Below are 25037 nucleotides of genomic sequence, written 5' to 3'. Positions count from 1 at the left end.
CTGCCTGTTGCCATCTCTCTGATCAATGAAAATTTCAAGATACTGTGAACTGTGGTGACCAGTGACAGGACCGAAGGGAATGGCTGAAGTTTTCCCAGGGGAGTTTTGGGTTGGATATTAGAAAGAGGTTCTTCACCCAGAGGGTGGTCAGGCACTGGAACAGGCTCCCTGGGGAAGTGGTCACAGCACCAAGACTGACAGAGTTCAAGAAGCATTTGGACAATACTCTCAGGCACATGGTGTGACTCTTGGGGATAGTCCTGTGCAGGGTTAAGAGTTGGCCTTAATGATCCTTGTGGGTCTCTTCTGAGTCAGCATATTGAACAGGTTTTTTGCAGATGTTTGTCTTAGAAATATCTAAATGTCACAAAGTCAGATTTCCATAACAGATTTACGGCACGATTACCTCTTCATTCTACTTTTTAAACTGAAGTTTTGTTGTGGGAAATGAATCTATATATTAATTTGAAGAAGAAAACACTGTGCTTCCTATCTTTATCTGATACCACATTTTGCTGCCACTTACAAAATAAATTACTGGTAAAATTTTGCTTTTACAATTTTCATGAAATTTTTTGAATATTTTTAAGTCACGACAAGATGCAATTTTTAATCTTTTGTTGCTTTAGTAAACATTGCCCATTCTGCTGTATCATTTCATAAAACAGGAAAATAGGTTCTCGCTTTGCTTAATTCAGTTTAGTGCCTGAGCCTTCACTTACACCAGCAAGGAGAAGAATTACAATCTTCATTTTGGAAATAGCCAAATTGAGACAAAAGAGAAAAAAAAGTATTTACCCTTTTTATTATAAATAGTCTTTGATGTGAATCAGACCTGTGTCCCAATGCTATGACCAAAAAGCCACACTCAATTTAGCAACATCTAAGTTTGCAGAAAAAAAGTACTATAGTTATCTTCATATTGCAACAGGTCCATGCTCAGCAGGTATACATAGCACTGCCTTTCTCCCTCCAATGAGTATGATTTATAGTGGTTTTCTCTCTGTTTCTCTCTCCATGTATATGTATGTACAACGTGTATTGCCACAGTGAATGCAGTCAGCCCTTGAACAGTAATACGGTAGTTTCTGCTAAGTCAAAATCTTGATGAATTCAGACTGAAATGTTTGCATACATTTCTCTTTGATGTAATACTCCAATTTCCTTTGTTCTTGACAGTTGTCTTCCAAATGATTGGGTAATATTGCCTGGTAATTTAACTGTGATAGAAAAACAAGCAGACCAGGAAAAGCAACGTAGAAACAATAACTCTATGAAATTGTATATTAATTGTATTTTAACATGTCTTGTAAAATGGGTGAAATAATGCCAGACAGTTCTGCTTGTGACATAAATGTTTCAACACAGAGGTGATTAATGGCAAGTCCTGCATTCGTAAGGGAAGAAATAAAACTCTAACTAAACATTCAACAAATAGCAGATGAAGAGATATGTGTCCCAATGTGCCTCTTCTTTATTTAGTTTGTTTATGTTTCCTTCACTGCTGACACTAAGTGCTGGTGGAGTAAACGGCTGCCTCTCTGGAAATCAGAGTTAGCAGCTGTACTGTGTACTGAGCATGAAATATTCATAAAATCACCATATTTTGAGAGGGCATATTTATTTTTTGCTCTATATCAGCATAACTGAAAGGATGAAACATGGAATTTTCTTCCAGTTTTCATTTCAAATCAATTAATTACAAATCGTGTGCAGATCATCAAATGGATATAACAAAAACTACTTCAGATATCACAATATTTCCATTAATAAATAAAAATTCTCTTGATTATGCTAATGATTTAGAAGTGGGTATTGTTAAATCAAATATATGGAAAAGTAAGACAATTTCATATATCTGCAAAGTGTGGCATGATATCAGTATTAGTAAGAGTTATTGTGGTGAATGACTATTCAAAACATCATTAAATGAATCTTTACCTTGGAATGTTAAAAATTAATGCAGAATATTCTGTTCTTCCTAACTCTAAAAGAGTAGGAAATCAAATACAGAAAAGGGCATCTTCCAAGGAAGGGAGTGTTACCCAAGACATTATGAAGTCTAGTTCAGGGAGATGTTATTTGGAAAACACAGTTATGCACATCATTACGCAGTGAATCTAGTGCTAAATAAAAACTGGTGGGTTTTGGTGACTGCTTAAAATAAGCTTATAGTATGTCAGTTCGACTCCTAGTCAAACCCTGTGATATTAGTGTTGAAATTAATTCATTCCACTCTTGTTGCTATCATTGATCTGCTGTTACCTTCTAAAGGCAAACTCAGCTTTCACAGTAGCATATTTGCTTGTGCAGCCATTGACACCTTGTCTTACTGCAGGTGTTATCAAGACTGCCCTTCCGAATATGGATAGAGAAGCCAAGGACCAATACCTGTTAGTTATTCAAGCAAAGGACATGGTAGGGCAGAATGGTGGATTATCAGGGACCACATCTGTAACTGTCACCCTGACTGATGTTAATGACAACCCACCCCGCTTTCCACGCAGTAAGTTGCTTTGTAAATACATAACTTGTAATATTATTCCTGAACATTGCTATTTTCTTTACACACCTTGCTATTTCTAAACAAAAAGTGCTTAGTTTCCATGTTAAGTACTTTGAGAATCACTGACCACAAGTTATAATAATTATTATTACCATTATTACATCTTTTTTCTTTCCCTAATGTGTATCGGATCAGTTGAAAAGAAGTGCTGTACAGCAGGGACATTCCTCTCTATGAAAAAGAAGAGCAAAAAATAGATATCTTAATCGATATTGAGCTCTTGCCAGTTAGACTTCAGGATTCTTTAATTTGACTTTTAATCCTTCATATTCCTTTGACATTTTAACAGGATTTCTCATATGCTTACAGTGTTTCCTAAAGAGTTAATCACAAAAGAGCTGGAAAGTCACCTTCCCTCTATTTGCTTTCTTTGACCAAGGTGTCTCTCCTCCTAACCAAAGAAAGGAGCACACAGTTGTATGCTCAAATCTGAAGAGCACAGTTTATTCATAGCATTCTGTCTAGGGTTCTTTTTTTAAATAAAAAAACCATAATTCTTAAAGTAGAATTAAAATAATGTGAGGAATATATTCACATCAACTCGAGCCTCACCTCCAAAAATGAAAAAATAGATCTGTACGTAATAGATTTCCTGCTATTTCAAGCCACCAACTGCTTGAAATAATAAGAGAATAAGTGAAGTTATTTTTGAAGGTGAGGGTGTTATTGGCTACAGACTGCACTCAGATACCCTTTTGACAGCATATATATCATTTGGTACTTGAATAAAGAAGCTGCAATTTTCAAGTTGATGCACTTGCTGTTAAAGAAATGAATATGTATCAGTTTCTAGTGATGTTCAGATTGCAAACTACCTAATCAAGATACACAGGTATAAAATGATAAGATTTTATATTGATATTAGTTTACTTTCCTCTTCTTTAGAAAACAAAGTAAAACATTCTCTGCATTATCATTTTTGCATCTTTATGTTATACCTCTCTTGTCACATGAAGAAATTATGCCTCTAGTACTTAAGGAAGAGTCTGTCACAAAGAGAACCTAGCAAAAAGGGCAATTCAGTTTCAAAACTGAAGCATATATTCTTGTAGCCTGAGTAAATATTCAGGCACATGATTTAAAGGAAAGTAAATTTAAGAAAGCTAGATTTTTGCCTTCAGCCCCAGAAGACTCTGAATTCACTAAATTTTTAAATTTCACAGGATCATATCAATATAATGTCCCAGAGTCTTTGCCAGTGGCTTCTGTGGTGGCCAGAATAAAAGCTGCAGATGCAGATGTGGGACCTAACGCTGAAATGGAGTATAAGATTGTGGATGGTGATGGTTTGGGAGTATTCAAAATTTCTGTCGACAAAGACACTCAAGAGGGAATCATAACAATTCAGAAGGTGAGTCTGATTTTATCCACCAATTCTATTTGGATCTCTGCAAGATGAGGGCAGGTAATGAGAATATGGGTTTTTCTTTTTAAGAGTCTTGTCTGCTGTAAAGGTTTTTTCCATTGGTATATTTCATCTTGGCTCCACTGTATGATTTTGAGGGTTTTAATGAGTTACATTGAAAAATATTGTGCTTTTTATTTTTTGATGAGGATTTTTTTAAAGCGCCTGAATTTGGATGGGAATATAAGCTTTAGTCTCATTTGTCTTTGTATTAAAGAGAAAATACAAAAATATATTTCACAGTGAAAATGCAAGCTCCAAAGAAGAAACATATCCCAAAATTAATTTTAAAAATAATTATCTAATTGTCTTTGGTTGATGTGGTTCTATTCAGAACCACATCTAACTTTTAAATTATGTAATAGTGAAAATAGTTGTTTTACAGGTTCATATATTATTAAAAATATTATTTTTAAAAAACTGAAAAAATTAAATAAATATTTTTCTTCATAGTTCTCTGTATGTACAGTTAAAAAAGTAACCTTTTAAAATTGAAAAATTGTGTTTATATAAAAATATTAAACCAGCTTTCTTACCTTCCTGCAACACATTTTAGACTACCCTCTAAAAAAATAAAAACGTGTTGAAATATTTTTCAAGAAAATTCAATTTTTGCAAACAGGAAAAAAAATGCAACACTGTAGAAGAATCTCTTAAATAATTTCCTACTCTGAATGTGTGAGTGCTTGGCAATGACAATACGAAATCTATGGACAAACTCTGGTAGAGCAATTTTAAGGAAAATTCCCTGTCTCGCCATCCAGGAGCCACTCAGGCCATGACACTTGCACCACCTGAGCTGGGACCAAAGCCCGTTCACAGCTACACACCCCATGCTCACACAGTCAGACCGGGTTTCCTTATTAGCTCGACCCCAGGTTTCCTATAGCAGTGTGTCAGGCATCCAGATCCTTAAAATGATTTCATTTTGGTGCAATAACAGTAACAAAATAGCAGCTCGAGCTGGTGCCTCCGAGGAGGGACTGTGAACAAAGGCACGCCTGGGCTTTTATCCCCTCCCAAGTCTAAGCCCAGTAAGCCCCTGCCATGTCTCTGAGTGTTCAGTCCCCTGTTGGGCCACAGACCCCTGTGACCTTTGTTCTGCAAAGGGTCCGCATTTCACGGCCTCTTGCCCGGAGCTCCAGCCACCTAGAGCTAAATCTGCAGCTGCCACCATCCTAGCTGCCTGTACTGGATGTATTCCTCAGCAATTTAATACCCCTAAAATGTGGGAATCACTCGGTGTTTTAGAATATATGTGATTATGTTCCTAAACGAGGACTTAACCTTTGTACTTGATATGATTCTGTAATGAATTTTTCTTCCCTATTTACTCTTTAATTTTTGTAACCTTCACCTATCAATTATGGAATTTTTTGTCTTGTTTTATTGGGTTTTTTTCCCCCTTCTCTGGTGCATCAATTCCTTTCTAAAACAAAACTTCAGTAACATATCTCCTTTGAAAGAAGCTAAAACTGCATGATGTTGCAAAGCAATGGGCTAGTTCTCTGATGCCTTTAATAACTGTTGAGAACTAATAAGAATCCACACGTCACAACAAATGGAGTATGTTCAGCATCGTGAACATGCATATTAGATCAGGCTCTAATATGTGTAATGTGAATTATCTTTTTTCAAGGCAAAAACACCCATCTTAGGCTTCTTGCAAACTGTACTACCTTTTGTATTTCAAACTTGTATGTTTGAACTACAAGTGATGAAAAGTTATCTAGTCTCTATTCAACAGCCAAATTCAATGTGGCATCTTCAGTTTGCTCATTTAAGATTTTTGACCAAAGATTTGAGAGAAATTTGCCTATCCTAGAGGGAGAGCATTTACTAGTGCCTCAGTAACCAACACTGAATCAGTTAGGGTCGTCAGTGATCTAATTTGAGAACTGGTGAGTTCACTTTAATTTTTAGTATACTTTTGTAGTCATGGTGTTTGTTCCTGGCACATCCTGATTGCAGTGCTGTACAGTGGACCAAATAATTGCCATTTATTATTTCTGTAATAACTTTAGCTGGGGAGCCGAACTGGACTTTTCAGTACTGAACATTTGTCCTAAGAAATGCTCTGTGAAATAGCTATTGAACTACATTAAAAAGGTTAAAAATTGTTGACCTGATGAAATGATCCATTTTGTTAATAATCTTTAAACCTAGATGCTGCTATATTTTGACATAAGAATTGAGATTTTTTTCTGTCCATCATTAGAACTTTTCACCAATTTTCCTGATATTATTAATTCACTTTACTCTGTGCAGTGGATTGACCTTGGCTGGGTGCTAGGTACCCACCCAGTCACTCTATCATGCCCCACTTGGGGAGGAGGGGGTAGAAAATAAGGTGGAAAAAACATTGTGGGTCAAGATAAGGGCAGTTTACAAAAGCAAAAGTGAAGGTCACATGCACACCAAACAAGGGAAAAAATACAGAAGATCTTATTCCTTACGGTGATGTCCAGCTACTTACAGGGAAGTAGGGCTTCACTTCGTGTATCAGTTGCTTCAGAAGGCAAATGCTGTAAATAATGAATGCCCCTTCCCTCCCCCCCCTCATTTCCCTTAGCTTTTATATCTGAGCAGACAGCCTATGGCATGGAATATCCCTTTGGTCAGTTTGGATCAGTTGTCCTGACTGTTTATCCTCCCACGATGGTGTGTGTGGGGAATGTTGGAGAGACAGTGCTGGTGCTGTGCCAGCGCTGCTTGGCAGTGGCCAAAAAACTGGTGTGTTGTCAACACCTTCCCAGCTACCAATACAAAGTGCAGCACTGTGGGGGGCTGCTGTGTGGAAAATTAACTGCACTGCATCCAGACTCAATACACTCTGCCATACCCAAAAGCAAGTCCTCATGCTGAGGGGCACCTCTCAAACCTTTGGATGTCCTTAGCTCTTCATTTTGACTCCAGAGAACTGAGTGTCTTGCCCAGGGCTGAAGGACCCTCCCTGCCAACCCCACAGAAAATATTGTCTAGGAGAGTAGTAAGTGAAGAGCTCAAGCACGGTGGCTACCGGGCAACTTGTTCTTCTCTGGAGAACAAATACACAGAAGACCATTAATAACAGTGTATGCAGGTTAAATGGGCTTCAACTACGGAGTCTTACCTGCCAGATCACTATGGAGCCAGGCAAGGGTTATCCCTGCATGGTAATGTGTGCTCGTTGGTAGTAAATCAGGGAAGAAATTAAGTCTGTAGCCTGAAATCTGCCTAAACATTTTACTGTCCAGCACATGATGTTCTGTACTCCTATGAGTGCAATTACCTCTCTCCTTTTCATGCCCTGAAATTAGCTGAGGTATTGAGAAACAGCTCAGCCTCAAAATGCATGCCCATCCTTTTCAACTTGTATTTATATGCTCAGATGACATGTCTGTGTACACATCAAGCAGTAAAATGCCAAGGCAAAGACTTCTGAAAAGGCACGCTTTGGTTCTAAATGCAAATGGATGCGCTAGCTTTGCATACTTTTGCTGCAATTGTACATAAAGCTCAGCAGGCTGGGCATGAAAATCACCAGCAGTTAACTGTGAGCAGCTGAAAGCACTGCTCCATTCATTTTTGTGCTGGGTGTTGTGGATAAAGTTTGGCACCTGGTTATCCGAGTTCCACATGAACTGAGGATTTTTCATTCTGCTTTTAGAAGGATAATCGCTTTTGAAAAGTTGACTTCCTCACTAAAAACTAACACTTCTTTTAACACATAAGAAGTATTAAATAAAAAGAGTTTTTGTAAGAAAGAAAAAAAATTGTGAGAAGTGATATTTAAGAATTCACTGAGCAAAGCAGGTTTTTTATGCTCCAAGTGGATGGAATATGAAAGAAAATACCCAAGAATGAGCAAAAATTGTAGGAAAGTTATTTGGTTTTAAACAGAGAGATACCAGGTTTCGTGACATTAGAAATATAAAAATGTTACATGATTAAGTATATCTCAAGATTACTTGTGTATGATGGACTTGCACATATATTGGTTTGAAAGGTGACAAAATTGGTGAATAAGATTTGGGTGTGTTTAATTTTTGGGTTGGTTTGGATTGTTTTCTATGCACGTATAAACACATTTCTTCTCTGCACCCTATGACACAGAGACTTCAAAACATCGAAAGTCAGCAGAAAAAAAAAATTGTGATTTTACTCTAACAGGGTGATATGGTTGGAAGTTGGCTCCCTGCCAAACCTTACCACAACCTTACCCCCAAAACCTCAGGGAGAAGAGGGAGAAAAACAATCAAGAAAAACTGAAACGAGAGAGACAGCTAAAGCAGTATATATATAAATATATTTACACTTATGTTACAGTTATATACAATTGAAATATATATACAATTTCACAAGGGAACGGGAAGGGGGAAGGGAAAAGGAACAAAACCAAAATCAAATATATATATATATCTCAATTAGTAGCCCAATATCTAGCAACTAAAAGAGTTAGCAAAGAAATATCTCACTACTCTCCTTGGGACAACCGAAAGTCGCTCTGGAACAATCGCTGGCAACCTCCGTCTCCCAAGGTCGGCAAGGCCTTACCAGGCCTCGCTCCCCAACACGGCAGACTCAACAGCAGGGAACCTGCACCTCCAAGCCGCCGGATGGAAAGAGAGCGAAGGCCTCTCCTTCTTTCTTCTTATAGCCTGGCTTACCTAAAAATCGTAGGGAATACTGGGTAAATCTGGACCCTTCCTTGGTTACAAACTGGTCACCAAGGAAGGCCTAGACCAAACTACTACACAGTGATATTCACAGAAATATATGGAGAGTATTCTTTCCTTATTTATATCTCTTCTGCATTGCTAAATCCAGATATCTCTTTGGCTTGCACAGTCTATTGAGAATGGGTTTTTCTCAACACTTTGAGAAAAGTGTTGTTTTCTACAGTGTTGTTTTCTGGATAGTACTGGTAGTTCTGCTCATAGTTTTTATAGCCATGAAAGGACTGGGGATTCCAGGTTCCTCAACATGCTAGTACTGTTCTTACCTAGTGTCAGTATATATTAGCTACTGATCTAAACCTCAGTTCAAAGTAACTTTTTGATTGTAGTCTGGTACTCTTGCAATAACTCCCTTGACCACATGGAATCAGACAAGGGAGGAATGCTTTCTCTGTGTGTTTTTCTCCTTGATCTTTATCCTTCCAAGGAGTAAAGAATTGGATTGTACTATTTTATGCAGCACAACGAAGAAGCATGCATGCTGTATCATTACAGTGTTTGCTGCTATATTGTTTTTCATATGGTCATCACACCTTACTTCCTTTTGTCCTGGTTATGATTTTTGAATTAGGATAAAATGAATGAGATGTGAAATTCACATATTCCAGGAAGTTGCTCAAGTTCACTCTAAACTAAACAAAACAACAATAAAACTCCCAAAGAAACAAACCCATACAACTTTTTCAAAATACTTGGGACAAGGGCTAATTTTTTCGTGAATTTATGACTTATATAATAACAGCAGGTTATGTCTGGGTAGAATTTTTATTTTGTGAGATCAGCGAAACTAGAAGTTCACCTAATGACAGAAACACTACTGAACCATTTACTTGGTTAGTTGCACTAAAAACCAAAACCTACCCTCTTCTGCAATGCATGAACTGAATTCATATGCAAAAAAATGTATCCAGCATGTGTCTAGGACAATATATAAAAGGGTTTAAGTTGTTTTTAATATGCTATTCTCTATTTCCAAGGTGCAGTAGGATATAAAAAAATGCTAGAAGACAAACTTTGTGTTTCTTCTTCCTTGTCTTTCTTCTTCTTTCTTCAGAATTTGGTATAAACAAGTGAATGGAACCCATAAGAGATATTTTCAGCTTAAAGGAAGAGTGGGAAAGTGGTGGGAAAGCTAATGTTTTTTTTTCCTGTAACCTACTATATTCAAACAATTTGTTACCCAGTAGTTTCAAGTTCCTGTGGAAGTCTTCCCATTTTTTATTTACCCACTTTCTCTTTTGTTAAAAATACTAATAAATAAATGAAAAATTTTCACTTGTCAGATGAAACAGAGGAAAACTCTATTTTTATCCTTTACAGAGCAGTCTAAAGATGCCATCTTCTCAAACTTTGTGCTACAATTCTGATGTTGGAAATAATGTGAGAGTTTGGCTATTCTCCAAACTGTAGGCAGTCTCTGTAATGAATCACAGAATAGAACAGAATAGAATAGAATAGAGATCATACATTAGAATAATTAAGGTTGGAAAAGACCTTAACCTTGGGAAGATCATCAAGTCCAGCCTTTGACCAAACACAGCCATGTCAGCTAGTGCCACATCCAGTTGTTTCTTGAACATCTCCAGGGATCGTGACTCTACAGCCTCCCTGGGCAGCCTGTTTCAATGCTTAACCACCCTTTCAGTGATGATGATGTCAAACCTCAGCCTTTTCATGATGTCCAGCCTGAATCTCTCTTGGCACAAGGTTGTGGTAGTTGTAGAGAACGATAAGTTCTCCTCTGAGCCTCCTTTTCTCCTGGTTGAACAACCCCAGCCACTCCTTTAGCCAGTACTCATATGACTTACTCTCTAGACCATTCACCAACTCCATTGCCATTCTCTGGACATGCTCCAGAGAACACCTCAATGTTTTTCTTATAGTGAGATGCCCAAAATTGAGCACAGTACTTGAGGTGCAGACCCCTGTGGTGAGTAAAGGGGAGCAATCAGCAATCCCTTCCCTGGTCCTGCTGGCCACGCTGTTTTCACAAGCCAGAATGCCACTCCAGGTGACCTTCTAGGTCACCTGTACACACTGCTGGATCATGTTCAGCTGGCTGTCAACCAGCACCCCAGGTCATTTTTGGGAAAGCCAGACCACTTTCCAGCCATTCTTTCCCAAGCTTGTAGTGCTGCATGGGGTTGTTGTGACCCAAGTGCAGGACTCAGCTTTGTTGAACCTCATACAATTGACCTCAACCCACTGATCCACCCTGTCCAGGTCCCTCTGCAGAGTTGTCTTACCCTCCAGTAGATCAACACTGCCACCCAACTTAGTGTCATCCATGAACTTACTGTGGGTGCATTCGATCTCCTCATCCAAATTATTTATAAAGGTATTAAACAGGATTGGTCACAACACCAAGCCCTGGGGAACTCCACTAGTGACTGGAGACCCAGTGGATGTAGCACCATTCACTGCCACTGTCTGGGCCTGATGAGCCAGCCAGTTTTGAACCCAGCGAACAGTGCACCTGTCAAAGCCATGGTCTGCCAATTCAGAAGTTAAACTAAACTAGATGTGTAAGTTACCTTCAAGCTTGATTAAGGAAAATATCCATCTTAAATGACCTTTGCAGAAAAAGATCAAGAAACAAAATATCCCAAAAGAAGTATTGTACAGGTTTTGAAAAGGAATCGGGCATTTGTATTTCTTAGAAGTGTTTGAAAATTTTTTCTCGGTTCACACTGTGACTCAGTTCTCCATCTGTAGAGTAGGATCAATTCCTTCCTGTGGTTTCATTTGTAATTTACACTCTGCTATCAGTGCTCTGCTAGTAAAGGACTCACATGATTTGCATAGCTCGATTTCACAGTGGTGAGGCTGTTTGGAGAAAATGTGTAATTTTTCTGCATATATTGGAGTTTTAAAAAATGTGTCAGATTTGTCTCTGCAGTAGCAATCTTAGAATTGAAGAAACATTTATGGAAGTGAATGATGATTCAGTCATTTAATACAACAAATTCTGAAGTATCCATGCAAACCTACGTGTGTACAATTTTGAAGTGAATTTGACTGTTCACAGAATTCTGATCGTAATACACATGAATGGAGTCTTGGTTTCACTTTCTAAGCAAACTGCATACACAAAACCTTATTTTCTGTGTTTTCCAAAGCACTGTTCCTAAGAATAGTATACTAAAAAGGGCGTCATATAAGTACAGATTTCCCTTTATTCGCAAAGTTGCAGGCTATGGTTAGACTTCAGTAATAGAAATAACTTAGTAGCAAAGCATCTTAAGATAAAAAACCTGATGCTCTTTATCCACCTACAACTTTATCAAATACTTGGTGCTTAAAGTAGCAATGGTAATTTAGTAATAAAATAGGTTGTAAGATATATTTTTATTTTATGTATCATATGTGACTTTTTGAAATGTTATGAAATCTGATTCAAGTCATTTGGAAGTCTATGGAGAGATTTTAGTGGACTTAAGAGGAAAAAAAAGATCAAAAAAAGCCTGAAGACTCTGTAGAGAGAGGAATGTAATGTCTTGCTCCAACAAGTGACAAGCATTAAGATTTCCCATGGTACAGTTCTTGCTCACTTTGCCTTCATTTCTCCCCCCCAGTGCACAGCCCAACCACCAATATCACCAACCAATTTGAATGTTAAAGGAAAAGATGTGAAAATAGCGTTGCGAAGTACTTTCTGATAGACAGTGACTGCTAAGAGATTATTTTAAAACCTGAGTTCATTCTAAAAGCAATACTGGCAATTATAAAATGGGAGGGGAGAGGGTTTGTGCATAAGCTTTTGAGTGAAAAGCTATCTTTCCATTACTGTTAACATTTTTTCCTGCTGGAAATTTTTCTTTCAATTCTGTATCAGAGTTTACAATGTAAGAACATGAGGTTTCCATGATTCCTTTGAGAGATGGTGTGCATTTGTTTGATGTACTGCAGTTTTCAATATAAAACCTCAACTGAGTTTAAAAATGGGATTTTCACCCCTAAAAAGTACCTTATTACAAAGTTACCATTAAATAAAAATGAAAATTACAAAAATGAGCTTTCCATGAGTTGTAACTTCATATTCAGCCTCTGTAATATAGAAGACTTGTTTTGTAATTTTCTTTAGAGAGTATAAAATTCTTACCTCTTAAAAGGAAAAACTAATAAAACCAACAGAGTTCACAAAAGGAAAGATTAATGGATCCTGCACAAGATCCAATCAGATAATATTAATGCACAGATATTAATGAAGCTGTCAAGCTCTATTCACTGTACTGAAGGACTAAAGTATACATCGTCCATTTAACCTTCAGCACTGATGTAGTGATTTGTAGTCAGTTAAGCTGGTGTTCCATTATTGGAATCCTGTGCCTTTTTTTATAGCAGGAAATAATAAAGGCATGATCCGAAGACCAGTTAAATAGTGCTGTCTGTTAACAGATGTCAGTGATAATTAGATAAGAAGAATTAAAAATCTTTTCAGTTCATTTTCTCAGTCTTTCATTAGTGTTTGTAGCGTGTAATGTCTTAATTATATTGTGTAAGAAATGTTGAAACATTTCCACCAGGTCAAGAGCTCTTGCATATTAATCATACCTTAGGGGTTCTGTTTGTTTTCCAGAGTATATTCTACCTTAAAACCTGATACCTCTGTATTCATCACAGGATCTGAGATTGTGTATCTTGTAGAAATAGATTGAAGATGATGACTGTAGGTTTTGTAGACATTGCCACACCCCACAAGAGACAGGCTCTGCTACAAAGAACTGAAGTAAAATAACATCACTGCCACTGCATAACACAATAACACTAGATATTGTAAAATTCCTTTGCCAATCCATACTTACCTTTTTCTAAACACCAGCTGTTCTCCACTGTGTATGTACATAAGTTAGAATTTTTTAATTTCTTTATTCATGTTTCATTAACAAGGATCCTTATAGTTTTTGGATACTGTCAGCAGCATTGGGTACCAGAAGATATCTGAGTAAATCCTAGGGCAGGATACATGTTGCTGAGAGCAGATGTTTACTTCTTCCAATTACTGATACTCCATCACTAATGACTGGTGAAAAACAGGCATTCATAACTAGACCAGCTGATTTTTTTCCTGGAAGAATTTTGGTACAATCACACTAAGGACATCATGGTGTATTTCTTAGATGTATACAGCTAAGTTTAAGATTAAACCTGCTCTTATTAAGGAAGGCTATTTAGAATATGAATCTACACCATTAATAGTTTTGCATCCTTCTCTGTGAGGAAATACTTTTCTAATCAAATTGTATTTTTCATGTATTCCCTACTAGTCTAAAACTCCTGTAATCCAGTCAAATGAAGAGTGTTCTCTTTTTTTATTACAAGAATGAAATATGATTATTTAAAAGTGCATCTCAGCCCTCATGATAAACATTCACATAAAAACTACATTTTTATTATTTCAGTTAATAAAGTTCTAATTTAGTCTTCTTTAATCATTATAGAAACATAGAAGTATCTTAAAATTAAGTAAAATAATATTTCTTCATTATTTTGCTTGTCTATGAAAATTAGAAGTTATATAATTTGTCCAGCTACCTATATTGTGCTGTATGACTTTGTCTATCAAAACAGAATTTTCTTATTCTTTTTTACTTAGAATGACTGTGCTGTTGACATTAGTATATCAGAAGGAGATATCTTGTCTGCAGTCTCAGGATGTATTTCCATGTATTTAATTACGTATCACTGTAATCTCAATCACTCAATTTCAACAGATATCACTGATTAATGAGAATAAATTAGCTTTCCCTTCTCCACTACATACTTTTGTACATTCTGACTGAAAATATACTATTTGCTAAAGGCTTGGTGGTTTGGGGGTTTTTTGAGGCATGAGTGGTTTCTTTTTTAATTCAACAAATATTGGCCTTTTGTCTTTGACATTTTTCAGGTTATCATTTCTTTAGTTAATAGTTTGCTTTTATGGGAAAACGTGGAGTCTTAAGATATTTGTGTGCTTGGTTGTCTTCTCTTTAACCTCGCTGCTCGTCTGGTCATATCAGTTATCAATTGTTATCACTATAGAATATAGTTTCTGAGACATTTTTCATCATCCTAACATCACATTACATTTGCATTATGGCAATGGGGTTTGTTTCATAACATATATATTGTACTTTAAATACAAACCAGAGTGAAAATAAAAAAATATTAAACACACTTTAGTATTAAATACTAATTGTATCCAGTATAGTGACCAGTATCCAGACAAACTTTCTTTTGTGGCATATCTGTTTTAGAGAGCTATGGATACTACAGATGTGATTCAATGCAAGAAGTAAGCACTTGCATAATGTGAGGATCACATGTATTCCCATTCAGAGAAGCCTTTTGCTGCCACACAGAGTTTGTAAAAGTTCAGTGCCTTTCTGAGTATGATGTGCTGCAGTTCATTTTTCATATTTAAATCTAGACTGTTTACAGCTGTATTATAGCATCAGCATAATCTCTGACTTTAGGATGCTCATTTGGGATTTATCCTACTGTAACTTGATGGAGAATGTAGGTCCTTGTAGGTCAACAGATGTGTGTTTCACCTCTGCTGCTCCTTTGAGTGAATACTGGAATGTTTTGCAGATGCTGGCAGATTAATTTGCAAGCACATCTCAGATCCCTCTGATGTATTCAGTAGCAGAACTGCAGAAAAACATTTTTAATCTGTTTTATAGACTTGGAATTATAGTTGAGTAACCAGACTGCAGTTTTAGAAGTGTTTGGGTCTTTCGCTATTGTTCTTAATGATTAAACTTGGAATTGAAAAGGAATAGTTAGCTGAATGTTGGTGCAAGCTGACAAACTAAGACTATAGATATGGGGTAAATGGTTGTAATATTAACTTGATGCTTTCTTTCAGTAATTGCTTATGAGCCAACATGATTTTTTGCCTCTAAAATAATCTTCTTTATGAGACTGTCCTCCAGGTTGCAGATATCTCTCTAGTTTTAGGGTAATTTTTGATTCTAATGCAGTATTTATTTGAAAAGAAACTGTAATTTTTTGCTGGTTTAAAGGTAAACCGGCAGGGAAAATGAACCCAACTCAAAAGAGAGATTATAAGTCAGAATAACAATTTAATAAAATAATGCAATAGGTGCGATTATACAGACAAACAATTGGTTTTAACCCACAAAACCCAAATGTATAACCCAGCACCCTGGGGCATGAACAAAGTGGTGTTCTTTGCCCCCCCCGAGTCCAAAGTAAAAGGAGAGGGGAAAACCTGTTGGTGAGGTGCTGTTGCAGTCTCGTCAAGAGTGGTGGTTGAGAGCGGTGATCTGCAGTCTTCCTCTGGATCCCAGGAGTGGTTAAAAAAGTCCCAAGACCCCAAGATTACATATCCTCCAGTTCAGGCAGGAATGCCCAGTACCTCCCTCAGGGTGGGGAGTTCCACAATGGATGTGAGGACAGGAGCACCCTCCTATCTTGCAGGCCTCTTAACACCTAGTTTATAGCCTGAGGATTCAGGCTGCTCTGGGCAGATGGTGTAAATAGTCTATTGATAACACTTTCTGGGAAATGGCATGGAAGGCTATTGAATACACAGTTTTGGGTTACACCCATACAGTGATGAACTGGGCCCAGCTGTTCTAACTAGGACAAATTTCATTAAAGAAAATTAATGCAGAAGGAAGGTGTAAAAAAATAATGTACATTTTGCTTAAGAAGCAAAACAAAAGAGAACAATCTTCAGGCTGCATCTCAATACTAAGTATTATCAACTTATATAAAAAGTTTATAAGCAATGTCATTTAAGCAATAACCATATTTTCTACACAAATTTATACAGAACTTGGAGTAACAATTATTTAGTTAATCCCAATGCTATGCAAAAAACCCCCCAAAACACCAAAACCAAAAAAAATCTTACTTACAGTTTTCTGAACAAGATGCTTTCACTTGTAAATAACCTGTGAATATTATATTGAGTTCTTATGTCTGGGTACTGTGGCACATAGTATTTACCATGATCTTAGATAAAATATTAAAAAGACAAAACAAAGTATTCATTCACACTGGTGAAATAAAGGTGAGAATTTGGTCCTCAAAGAAGTCATAGAAAGTATGGCATTATTTCAGAGAATTATTTCATTCACAAGGTAAACTATCTTTACCATTAAAGTCATTGGGGAATATTCATTAGTGAGACACTGCAAATAGTGTTTTGAGAAAACTAAAAAATGAGCCAGCAACTGTGCTTTGTCAGTTGAAACTGCTGGTTGTATACAAATGGCAAAGTTCATTTTGTACTTACTAAAAGTTGTAAGTGAAACAGTTTTTTGTCAACTTCACTGGATAATAAAATTTCCAAACAACTTTACCTGCGTAGGAGCTGGATTTTGAAGCTAAGACAAGCTATACCCTGAGGATAGAAGCAGCCAATATGCATATTGATCCTCGTTTCCTGAGTCTGGGACCCTTCAGTGACATGACAACAGTGAAGATAATTGTAGAAGATGTTGATGAGCCACCTGTGTTTACTTCACGTTTGTACTCCATGGTGGTGTCTGAAGCAGCAAAGGTTGGCACTATCATTGGAACTGTAGCAGCCCATGATCCAGATGCCTCAAATAGTCCTGTCAGGTAATTGTAAGATGTCTTATTTATTTAGCCTTTGTATTGAAGTTGTTCATTTTGTGGTGGGAGGGTCTTTGGTTACGCTGAATCAATTAGTAAGCTTTGTTCCCTTGGAGAGGGAGATTGAGGTTTTCTATGAGTTTGCATGGTTTGGACTTTTATATCCTGAACTACAGAACCTTTGAAAAAAATATGTATTTAAATCTCCGTGAAAAAAAGAAGAGAAGATATAGTTTCAGGATTCCAAGGGAAAAAAAACTCAAAATACTGCTCGTATTTATTTTTCCCTAAAGTTAGGAAAAGCCTGTTATTATCTTTAAGGAGTAATGTTCTCTTAAATCAACCAAGATAAAAAATTATGATACACATGTATGTGTGTGTGTGTGTGTATGTGTGTGAATAATGATTGTGCGTGCACTAGAAATAAGAACATAATAGGACATAGACTCCCATGTGGTAAACTGGAGCTGAGGTCCCACAGAAGGAAACATTAGTAAAAACTCTTTACATTAGAGAAGTGGATAGGACAAGATGCATGTTGTGCTAGTCAGGATGGCTAAAGACAATAATATTTTGGGTTTGTTATTTTGCTGGAGCCAAACACCTTCCATTTGAATGGGAAGAGATGCAATCATTAGAGATGCATGAACTGTCAAGGCCCTCTTTCTTTGTCTTCAGTGTGTGAAGAACCTGCAAGTTTTCCACAATATAATGTCCAGGATCATGTTTTCTTGTATCTAAGGTCAAAGCTCAAGGATAAAGACTCACCACCTAAGTTAAACCACTAATGAGCTACTTGTTATTTTTCTTATGCAGAGTAATAATATTAATTCTCAAAGGAACATGCAAAGGGTCTCAAGAGTAGTGGTTATGACTCAGGAATTTTGTTAATTTAAACATCTGCAGGAGGAGGAGAAATGCATACACAATTAGAAGTTAGTACTTAGTTTCATTTGTTATTGTTGTTCGCTTAGGGCATACATAGGAGAGGCCTTCACAGGTACAGTACTTGTTTGAGTGTCACCTGTTTTGGTTAAGTTTTTACTTTCATGCATTGAAAATGAACTTGGGACTTTAGAGTAGCTCTCTAATTTCTACAGCAACAATTTTAAGTTGCTAAAATAAAGCATATGTTTCACTCCTAGAGATGATGCACCATCTCTCTATTTCATTATATACTTGCAACATATTGAAAATAGCTGATTCCTATAATGTATAAACAAGTCCTAGATGGATGCTTGGCATGTATTTACTTGTGAAATTTATCTTTGCTGAGCTCTTCCTTTGCTGTGACACTGTTCTCTGGCACTGATGTTATCATCTGGTGTATAGTATGATTTAGCAGAGTCATTTAGAATAGGATTAAACATAGTTCCATTAATGCAGGCCATGCTCAGAATACTTTTGACTCGTGTGTAAACATAAAAATGAGTTTATTTGTCTTGATCTGGTTAATTTTTACAATTCCAGCATAAAAAATTGTTACATCATCAGTGTAACTAACATCCTGAAGATTTCTTCTACTTCAAAGTTTTTTGGCATTTGAAGGGGAGGGAAAAGAAAAGTAGTGAGGATTTATCTATATGCTTGTGAACCTGCTACATACATTGTTGTAGGTTCTGAAAGACCACATAATTTAAAGCTGTTCTGCATCTGCTATGATATATCAGAGCCAGATTCACCTAAAATTGGAATGTGTTAAGGAGGATTAATGCATAAAACTTTTCAGGATCTGTTTAAGAAGTTTAAATTATAATCTATAAATAACTATTCCAACTTCCACATGTTTGACTATATTCATACTGATTAAAAATTAGATTTGTTATAATTCAGAAAATGTTGAAATTACAAAATCAGATACAAAACCTTGACAATACTGGGGGTTGGGAAGCATAATACATGTTTTGGAAATAAGAGGTTATCTCATATGGACCAGAGAACTACTGATGTTTGAACTAGCTTAAATAAAGGATTTAAAACTCCTGAAGCTCAAAGATTTTCAAGTATTAATGGCTGCAAGGAATTAAAGGATTAAAAGTATTTAAATTTTTTTTTTTTAGAATTTGAGTTTGGATACAATACTTGTAAATAAGTTAAGGAAAACCACTTGCTTCTGATGCATAAAAATTATTTTTCTTTTTGTTTCATAAGAATCTGTCATCCAATTTATGTAACTTGTTTGCTTTCCCTCTCCCTCCCTCCTTTTTATTGCTTTCTTCCTTTATTTTCTATTTTTGTCTTTCTCACCTCTCCATCTCCTCATTCTCCTCCTTCTCCTTCCCTTTCTTTACTATTTTTTAAAGAAAAGTCTTTGACTCTTCAAGTTGCATAGTGATAGTGTCAATAATTGTAAAATCTAAGGGCTGGCAGGAGATTGAGTCCCAGCTATGGGGCTGCCAAGAGTGACTACATAGCAGAGATGACAGGCACAGTCTCATGGGGAAACTTGCCAGCCACAAAACAGCTGTAGAGCACTGCTGACCAAATAAACAACAGTGCTGGCACGAAATTAAGTGAAAACGACCTGCAGTTAATGTAAAATGAAAGAAGAAAAAAAAGTGAAAGAGGGAAAGCCGTGATCCACAAAACCTGCTGTTATGGTTCCTCTCTTTATTCTCTCTTTTACTGAGATATAATACAGTAAAACAATTCTAATTGTGTAACAAGTCTCTGCTCTTAGATTATGCAGCCAAGAGGGATAGATTAAAAAGACAGTAGCACAACAAAGAAAAAACTGGTATATTACAACACAGAACAAAACAAATAGTTTCATGAGATCATTATATCTAGGAAGTCCCATTTTTTATCTGTCGTCCATAATTCTTCCTTGCCACGTCATTCAGATGATTTGGTTACTGTTATATCAATAATTTAATATATCATCAGTGTGACAGTAATTGTAATGATCACACTTGATCTGCTTCAGACATTTTAACTCATCTCGAGTGTAGGGAAGTGCTCTGGAGTACATACTTAACCTAAATGAGAGTGCAAGAATCTGACCAAATATTAAATCAAATGTTGAGAGTATTCCAGTTGTAAATCTAAATCTGCCTAATAACTGTCCTTTTCTCTCAAAAAGTTTGTAAGCTAATCACCCACAGGCATTTTTTGACCTTTTCTCTTATGCTATTTTCTGTTTGCTAAGGATCTCATTTCCCCTTCCTAAAACAAATTGGGAAGTAAAGATATGTTGAACTAAAGAGTTAAGGGCATGAGCCTGTGTTTGTCTAATGACAGTAAAGCATCGGAAGCTGACAGTGATGACATGTAATCCCTTGACCCTGTTCTGCATCATCTTTCTTTTTTCCCTCTGCCCGTTCAGCTCTGGGTGACTCAGGCGCTCTTCTGCTGGTGACAGAAAGCTCTGTGCTCAGACTACCAGTTCCCATGGGATCAGTGTTCAGCTGGTACAGCCTTGTAGCAAACTTGCAACTCACTTTCTCCTTATCTGGCTTTCAGGAGGATGCTATTTCATTAATTCCTGAGTTTGCCTTACAGTAGAGGAAGAAAGAAAAGACAGAGGAATACGTCTCACCTCACTTAATAGGACACTGTGGGAGTGGAGCCTGCCACTGTCAGCACAGGTCACTGTGGAACTCTCACCTTTGCATATGGCTTTGCTTCCCTCAGTGCCCCAGAGAAACTTGAGTGAACAATGTCAAACTAGGGAAACAGGAGAAACACTTTCCCTCAAATAAAAAAACAGTGAAATATTTTTACAAGCTCTAATTGAACATAAATAAAAGGTTTTCTTTCATCCTTTACCTAGGTATTCGATAGATCGAAACACAGACCTGGAGAGGTATTTCAATATTGATGCCAACAGTGGAGTCATTACGACTGCTAAATCTTTGGACAGGGAAACTAATGCTATTCATAACATCACAGTTTTGGCCATGGAAAGTCGTAAGTATCAATTGAAAGATTTTATTGACTGTTTATGTGTAAAACTTTAGGCTTGGTTGTGATGAGCTGCATTGAGAGAAATTCTGACAGTTTCAAACCATGGCAGATAAAAATAGCTCATTACTCAATGGAAAAGAAACCTATATGGTAAAAATTGAAAAATACAATACTTTAGGTATTTGCTCTTTCTTTTGCTTCACACCTTGTGTATTCTTTTGACTTCTGAAAAACAAGTACAAAGGAAGATGAAATATGTTAAGTCAGCAGTCTCAGACCAAGTGTCATTACAGGAAAGATGATATGGAATATAGAGGAGAGCGGTTACCCAATCTTAGTGAGGGCACTCAGAGCTGATTGCTGTTGGTCAACCACAGCATTCTTAGAAGGTATGAAGGAAAGGGGATGTGAATGCTTATGTGGTTTAATTTTCCTGACTCTAAAGTACCACTGCAGAGGTTATTTTGGACTCAGTATTTTTTCTGGTGTAAGATGAAGTGTTAGAGAATATAGCCCTTCAAATGCATACAAGAATTCTGCTAATGCAAGTTTAAATCTAAACTTATTCAGCTTTGAATACATTCAGTGGAGAATGATATATTTTTCCCTTTATATTCGAAGAATTTATTTCTTCAAATTTCATCCTTATTAGTACTCTGTTGGGCTGTGATAATAAGTTCTCTGGTCTGCTATTTTAAAAATCTTCTCTTCTTACTTTCAGTGAGCTTAATTTAAGCTTAACCTGAAAGCTTACATTATCATTTAGTGTCTGTATGAATTTCTCTTGTACTATCAGTAGAATTTGGGTCGAGTAGCCCATAATGGAAAACAAAAATATTTCTGAGTAGTAACAAAACTGATGAGTTAGACAAGGGACATACCTGTCACAAGCAAAAGTCTAGGAGCAAAAGCAAAACCTTACACTGCTTTAATTTATGTTCATGTCCTGCTTGGTTTTCAATAAGCTTAGATCAGCAGAGGAAGACATTGATATCAAAATTGCTTACTCTATTGTATTTTACATGTGAAATAAAAAAGAAAAACAACAACAAAAACACGTGATTTACATTTGGATGCATTGCTTTAAATACTTAAAATATTTACTAAAATGTGGTTGCAATACCCTATAAAAAGATAGATACATAGTAGAAGTTTTGTACAGATTTTAATTTGCCCTACTCTAACACTGTCATCACCACTTCTGGTACAAGAGAAGCAAAATAAGTATTGCACTCCCTGATGCCCTTTATGCTTAGCTCAAAACACATATACTGTTTAAATTTTGACATTAGACCCTGAATGTATTCATATTTTAGCTAGAGATGTGCATCAGTTTATGAATTATTCATATTTAAGGTGTTAAACTTGTTAATGACAGTAGTGAAATACTTTATTGTTTGTGCACTTTAAATGTTTTGGGATTTGCTTGGCAATGAAGCCTTCTCTTTTTTTCTTTTACACATAGTTGATAAAATTCTTGTTTAAACTTCATAATAGCCTGATCCATCTGAATTGCAGCAAAATAAAAATATTTAACCCATAATAATCATGCTATTCCCAGTATAAATAGTGATGTTCTGGCTGGCTGTATGCCTTGGCGATGCTTTTACATAATTTTGCTGTTATCCATCCGTACGATGTGATTCAATGCTATGATTAGTGAGTTAGATTTTCAGTTTATCCCTGAGAGTAAAACCTTAGTTTAATTGCAGTTGTAGGAACACATAAACATTGTTTCCACTAGGTCCAGAAGACCAAGCCAAGAGCTTCCTTTGTCTTTGATGGGGGGATTATAATTGATTTGACATCTATATACAAACGAAGAATGCAAATGAAAAGGATACTTACCCAAAGAATAACTTGCAAGGAGCTATTCTTGATTGTTTTGTTGGATGTTTTTCCTATAGAGAATCCAGCACAGATTGGGAGAGGTTATGTAGCCATTACTATCCTTGACATCAATGACAATGCTCCCGAATTTGCCATGGACTATGAGACAACTGTCTGTGAAAATGCTCAACCTGGTCAGGTATGGCTTGATAGGTTTAATATTTATTTTTACAGATAGGCAGCCAATCGTTGTGAAAGTCTGCCAGCTTTAAGATAAAGAAAAATCAGCTTTCTCAGTAAAAATGAGACTGATGTACACAGTACAAGCAAATAGCAAGAAAGATGCAAGTGTAAAAATTACTAGTTGAAGGCACTTTTAAAATCTCTTTTTTATGGGTATAACTGACAGATTTTGCTGAAGTCACCTAATTTTGAATAACATTAAAAACACATACTTCCTCCTAATTTTGCTGTGAAAAGCAGAGAGAATAACAGAGGTTATTTTGAGACTAAAGGCCTATCCTCAAAAATGAGTATACACTTTTATTCCCCTTAGGAAGTAGGGACCTTAAGGACACAGTTTCGTAAGGGGGATGTATTCCTAGTGGTTTTAGTTACCCAAATATATTCCAAATGGTCTTAAACTCAACTAAAGCTATATGTTGTTATTTTTCCTTGGTGTCTCTCATATTTGGCCTTTCCTCTCTACTTTGTAAGACCTCACAAAATGTATATATTTTCTCATTATCTCTCTCTCATTCTCCCAGAAAACTAGTAGATGTTGTGCCTGCACAGATCCCACATATTCCCTGGAAGACTTTGCACTTTTGTACCTTCTTCCAATGTATTGGCCTTCCTGTGTCAGGTGTTATTTATTGTACATTTCAAGATCACATTATAATTTAAATTCTTAATGGAAAACACTACAGTTACTAGATTGTGTTCATGAGAAACACAGAGTATGTGTGCTCTTATACTTCTTTGTTTTCCCTGTGCTCTGGTCAGAACTGTTAGATTGGAGTATTAATTTTTTATGGATTTTAAGCAATGGTGAAACTTGGTTTAGAAATTTTGTAAGAATTTTAAAAAATGAAATTGAAAAATAATAATGATAATAAAAATGAAATTCCAGAAAATATGAATATACTTATTATGTACCTTTTTGTTTTTCATTATATTAAAAAGTATATATATTAATTTAAATGCTCAAAAGCATGATGGTTTCCTTGCAAAAGTTTACAGCATTGATTGCAGCCACAGATAACTACATTAAAAGCCATCCAGAAGATACACTTCTTTCACTTCTATGTAGCTCTGGTGAATGACAGGACCTAACTTTCCCCCAGGCCCTGTGGATCATTACTTTGGTCAATAAATTTGGTACAGATAAAGTAAAAAGTCAGGTCATACTTTAATTTTAGTAGTGTTTATACATGCTTAGGAGATTGGAAAACCAAAATGGAAGATGATCAGGACTCAGGGAGTATTGATACTTTGATAGGTAATAGAGGGGTTATTCAGTGTATAAGTACAGTGAAACCCTGATGTATTTTGAAACAGGTGATCCAGAAAATTAGTGCAATCGATAAAGATGACCCACCAAATGGCCATCAGTTCTACTTCAGTTTAACGGCAGAGGCAGCAAATAACCACAATTTTACACTGCAGGACAACAAAGGTAAGAAAATTTCATTTCGGTAAATATTCAACAGTAACACCTTTCATTTTCAATGCAGCATGCTCATTATGACCTACATAAACTTCTGTTCTAGTAAGGACATAAATTAAACTACAGTCAGCCTGGAAAATAATTTTATCTGTAGACTATTTGTCAAGGGAATTAAGCTGTGTTTTGAATCATTTAAAGCCTTGAGCCAAACAGAGTGGCTTCAAATCTTTAAATCTTTCTTTCTTTTTTTTTCATCAGTCACTCTTCACATTTTTTTCACTGTATTTATAGGTCTTTATCTAAATTAGATTTTACCTTGGGGCAGTGACTGAAAAATGTCCAGGAATTCATGTTTTATTAATATAACTC

At 36.3% G+C, this 25037-nt stretch overlaps 1 protein-coding gene across 1 annotated transcript in view; it reads left to right on the top strand.

Annotated features, from left to right (window-relative positions):
• The window catches only part of LOC127463661 (cadherin-7), an 86710-nt gene that overhangs the window by 48565 nt on the left and 13108 nt on the right, over positions 1–25037 (top strand). The window contains exons 5-10 of the mRNA XM_051773396.1: positions 2339–2506; positions 3730–3917; positions 17016–17269; positions 21036–21172; positions 23077–23198; positions 24560–24677. Coding sequence (XP_051629356.1) covers positions 2339–2506; positions 3730–3917; positions 17016–17269; positions 21036–21172; positions 23077–23198; positions 24560–24677 — 987 coding nt within the window. The remainder of the gene's footprint in view (positions 1–2338; positions 2507–3729; positions 3918–17015; positions 17270–21035; positions 21173–23076; positions 23199–24559; positions 24678–25037) is intronic.

This window comes from Manacus candei, unplaced genomic scaffold (genome assembly GCF_025592945.1).
Source record: "Manacus candei isolate 608988 ecotype Guabito, Panama unplaced genomic scaffold, ASM2559294v1 h1tg000008l, whole genome shotgun sequence".
NCBI lineage: Eukaryota > Metazoa > Chordata > Aves > Passeriformes > Pipridae > Manacus > Manacus candei.
Note: the sequence above shows the minus strand (reverse complement) of the source record. Positions and strands in the feature narration are given on the sequence as shown.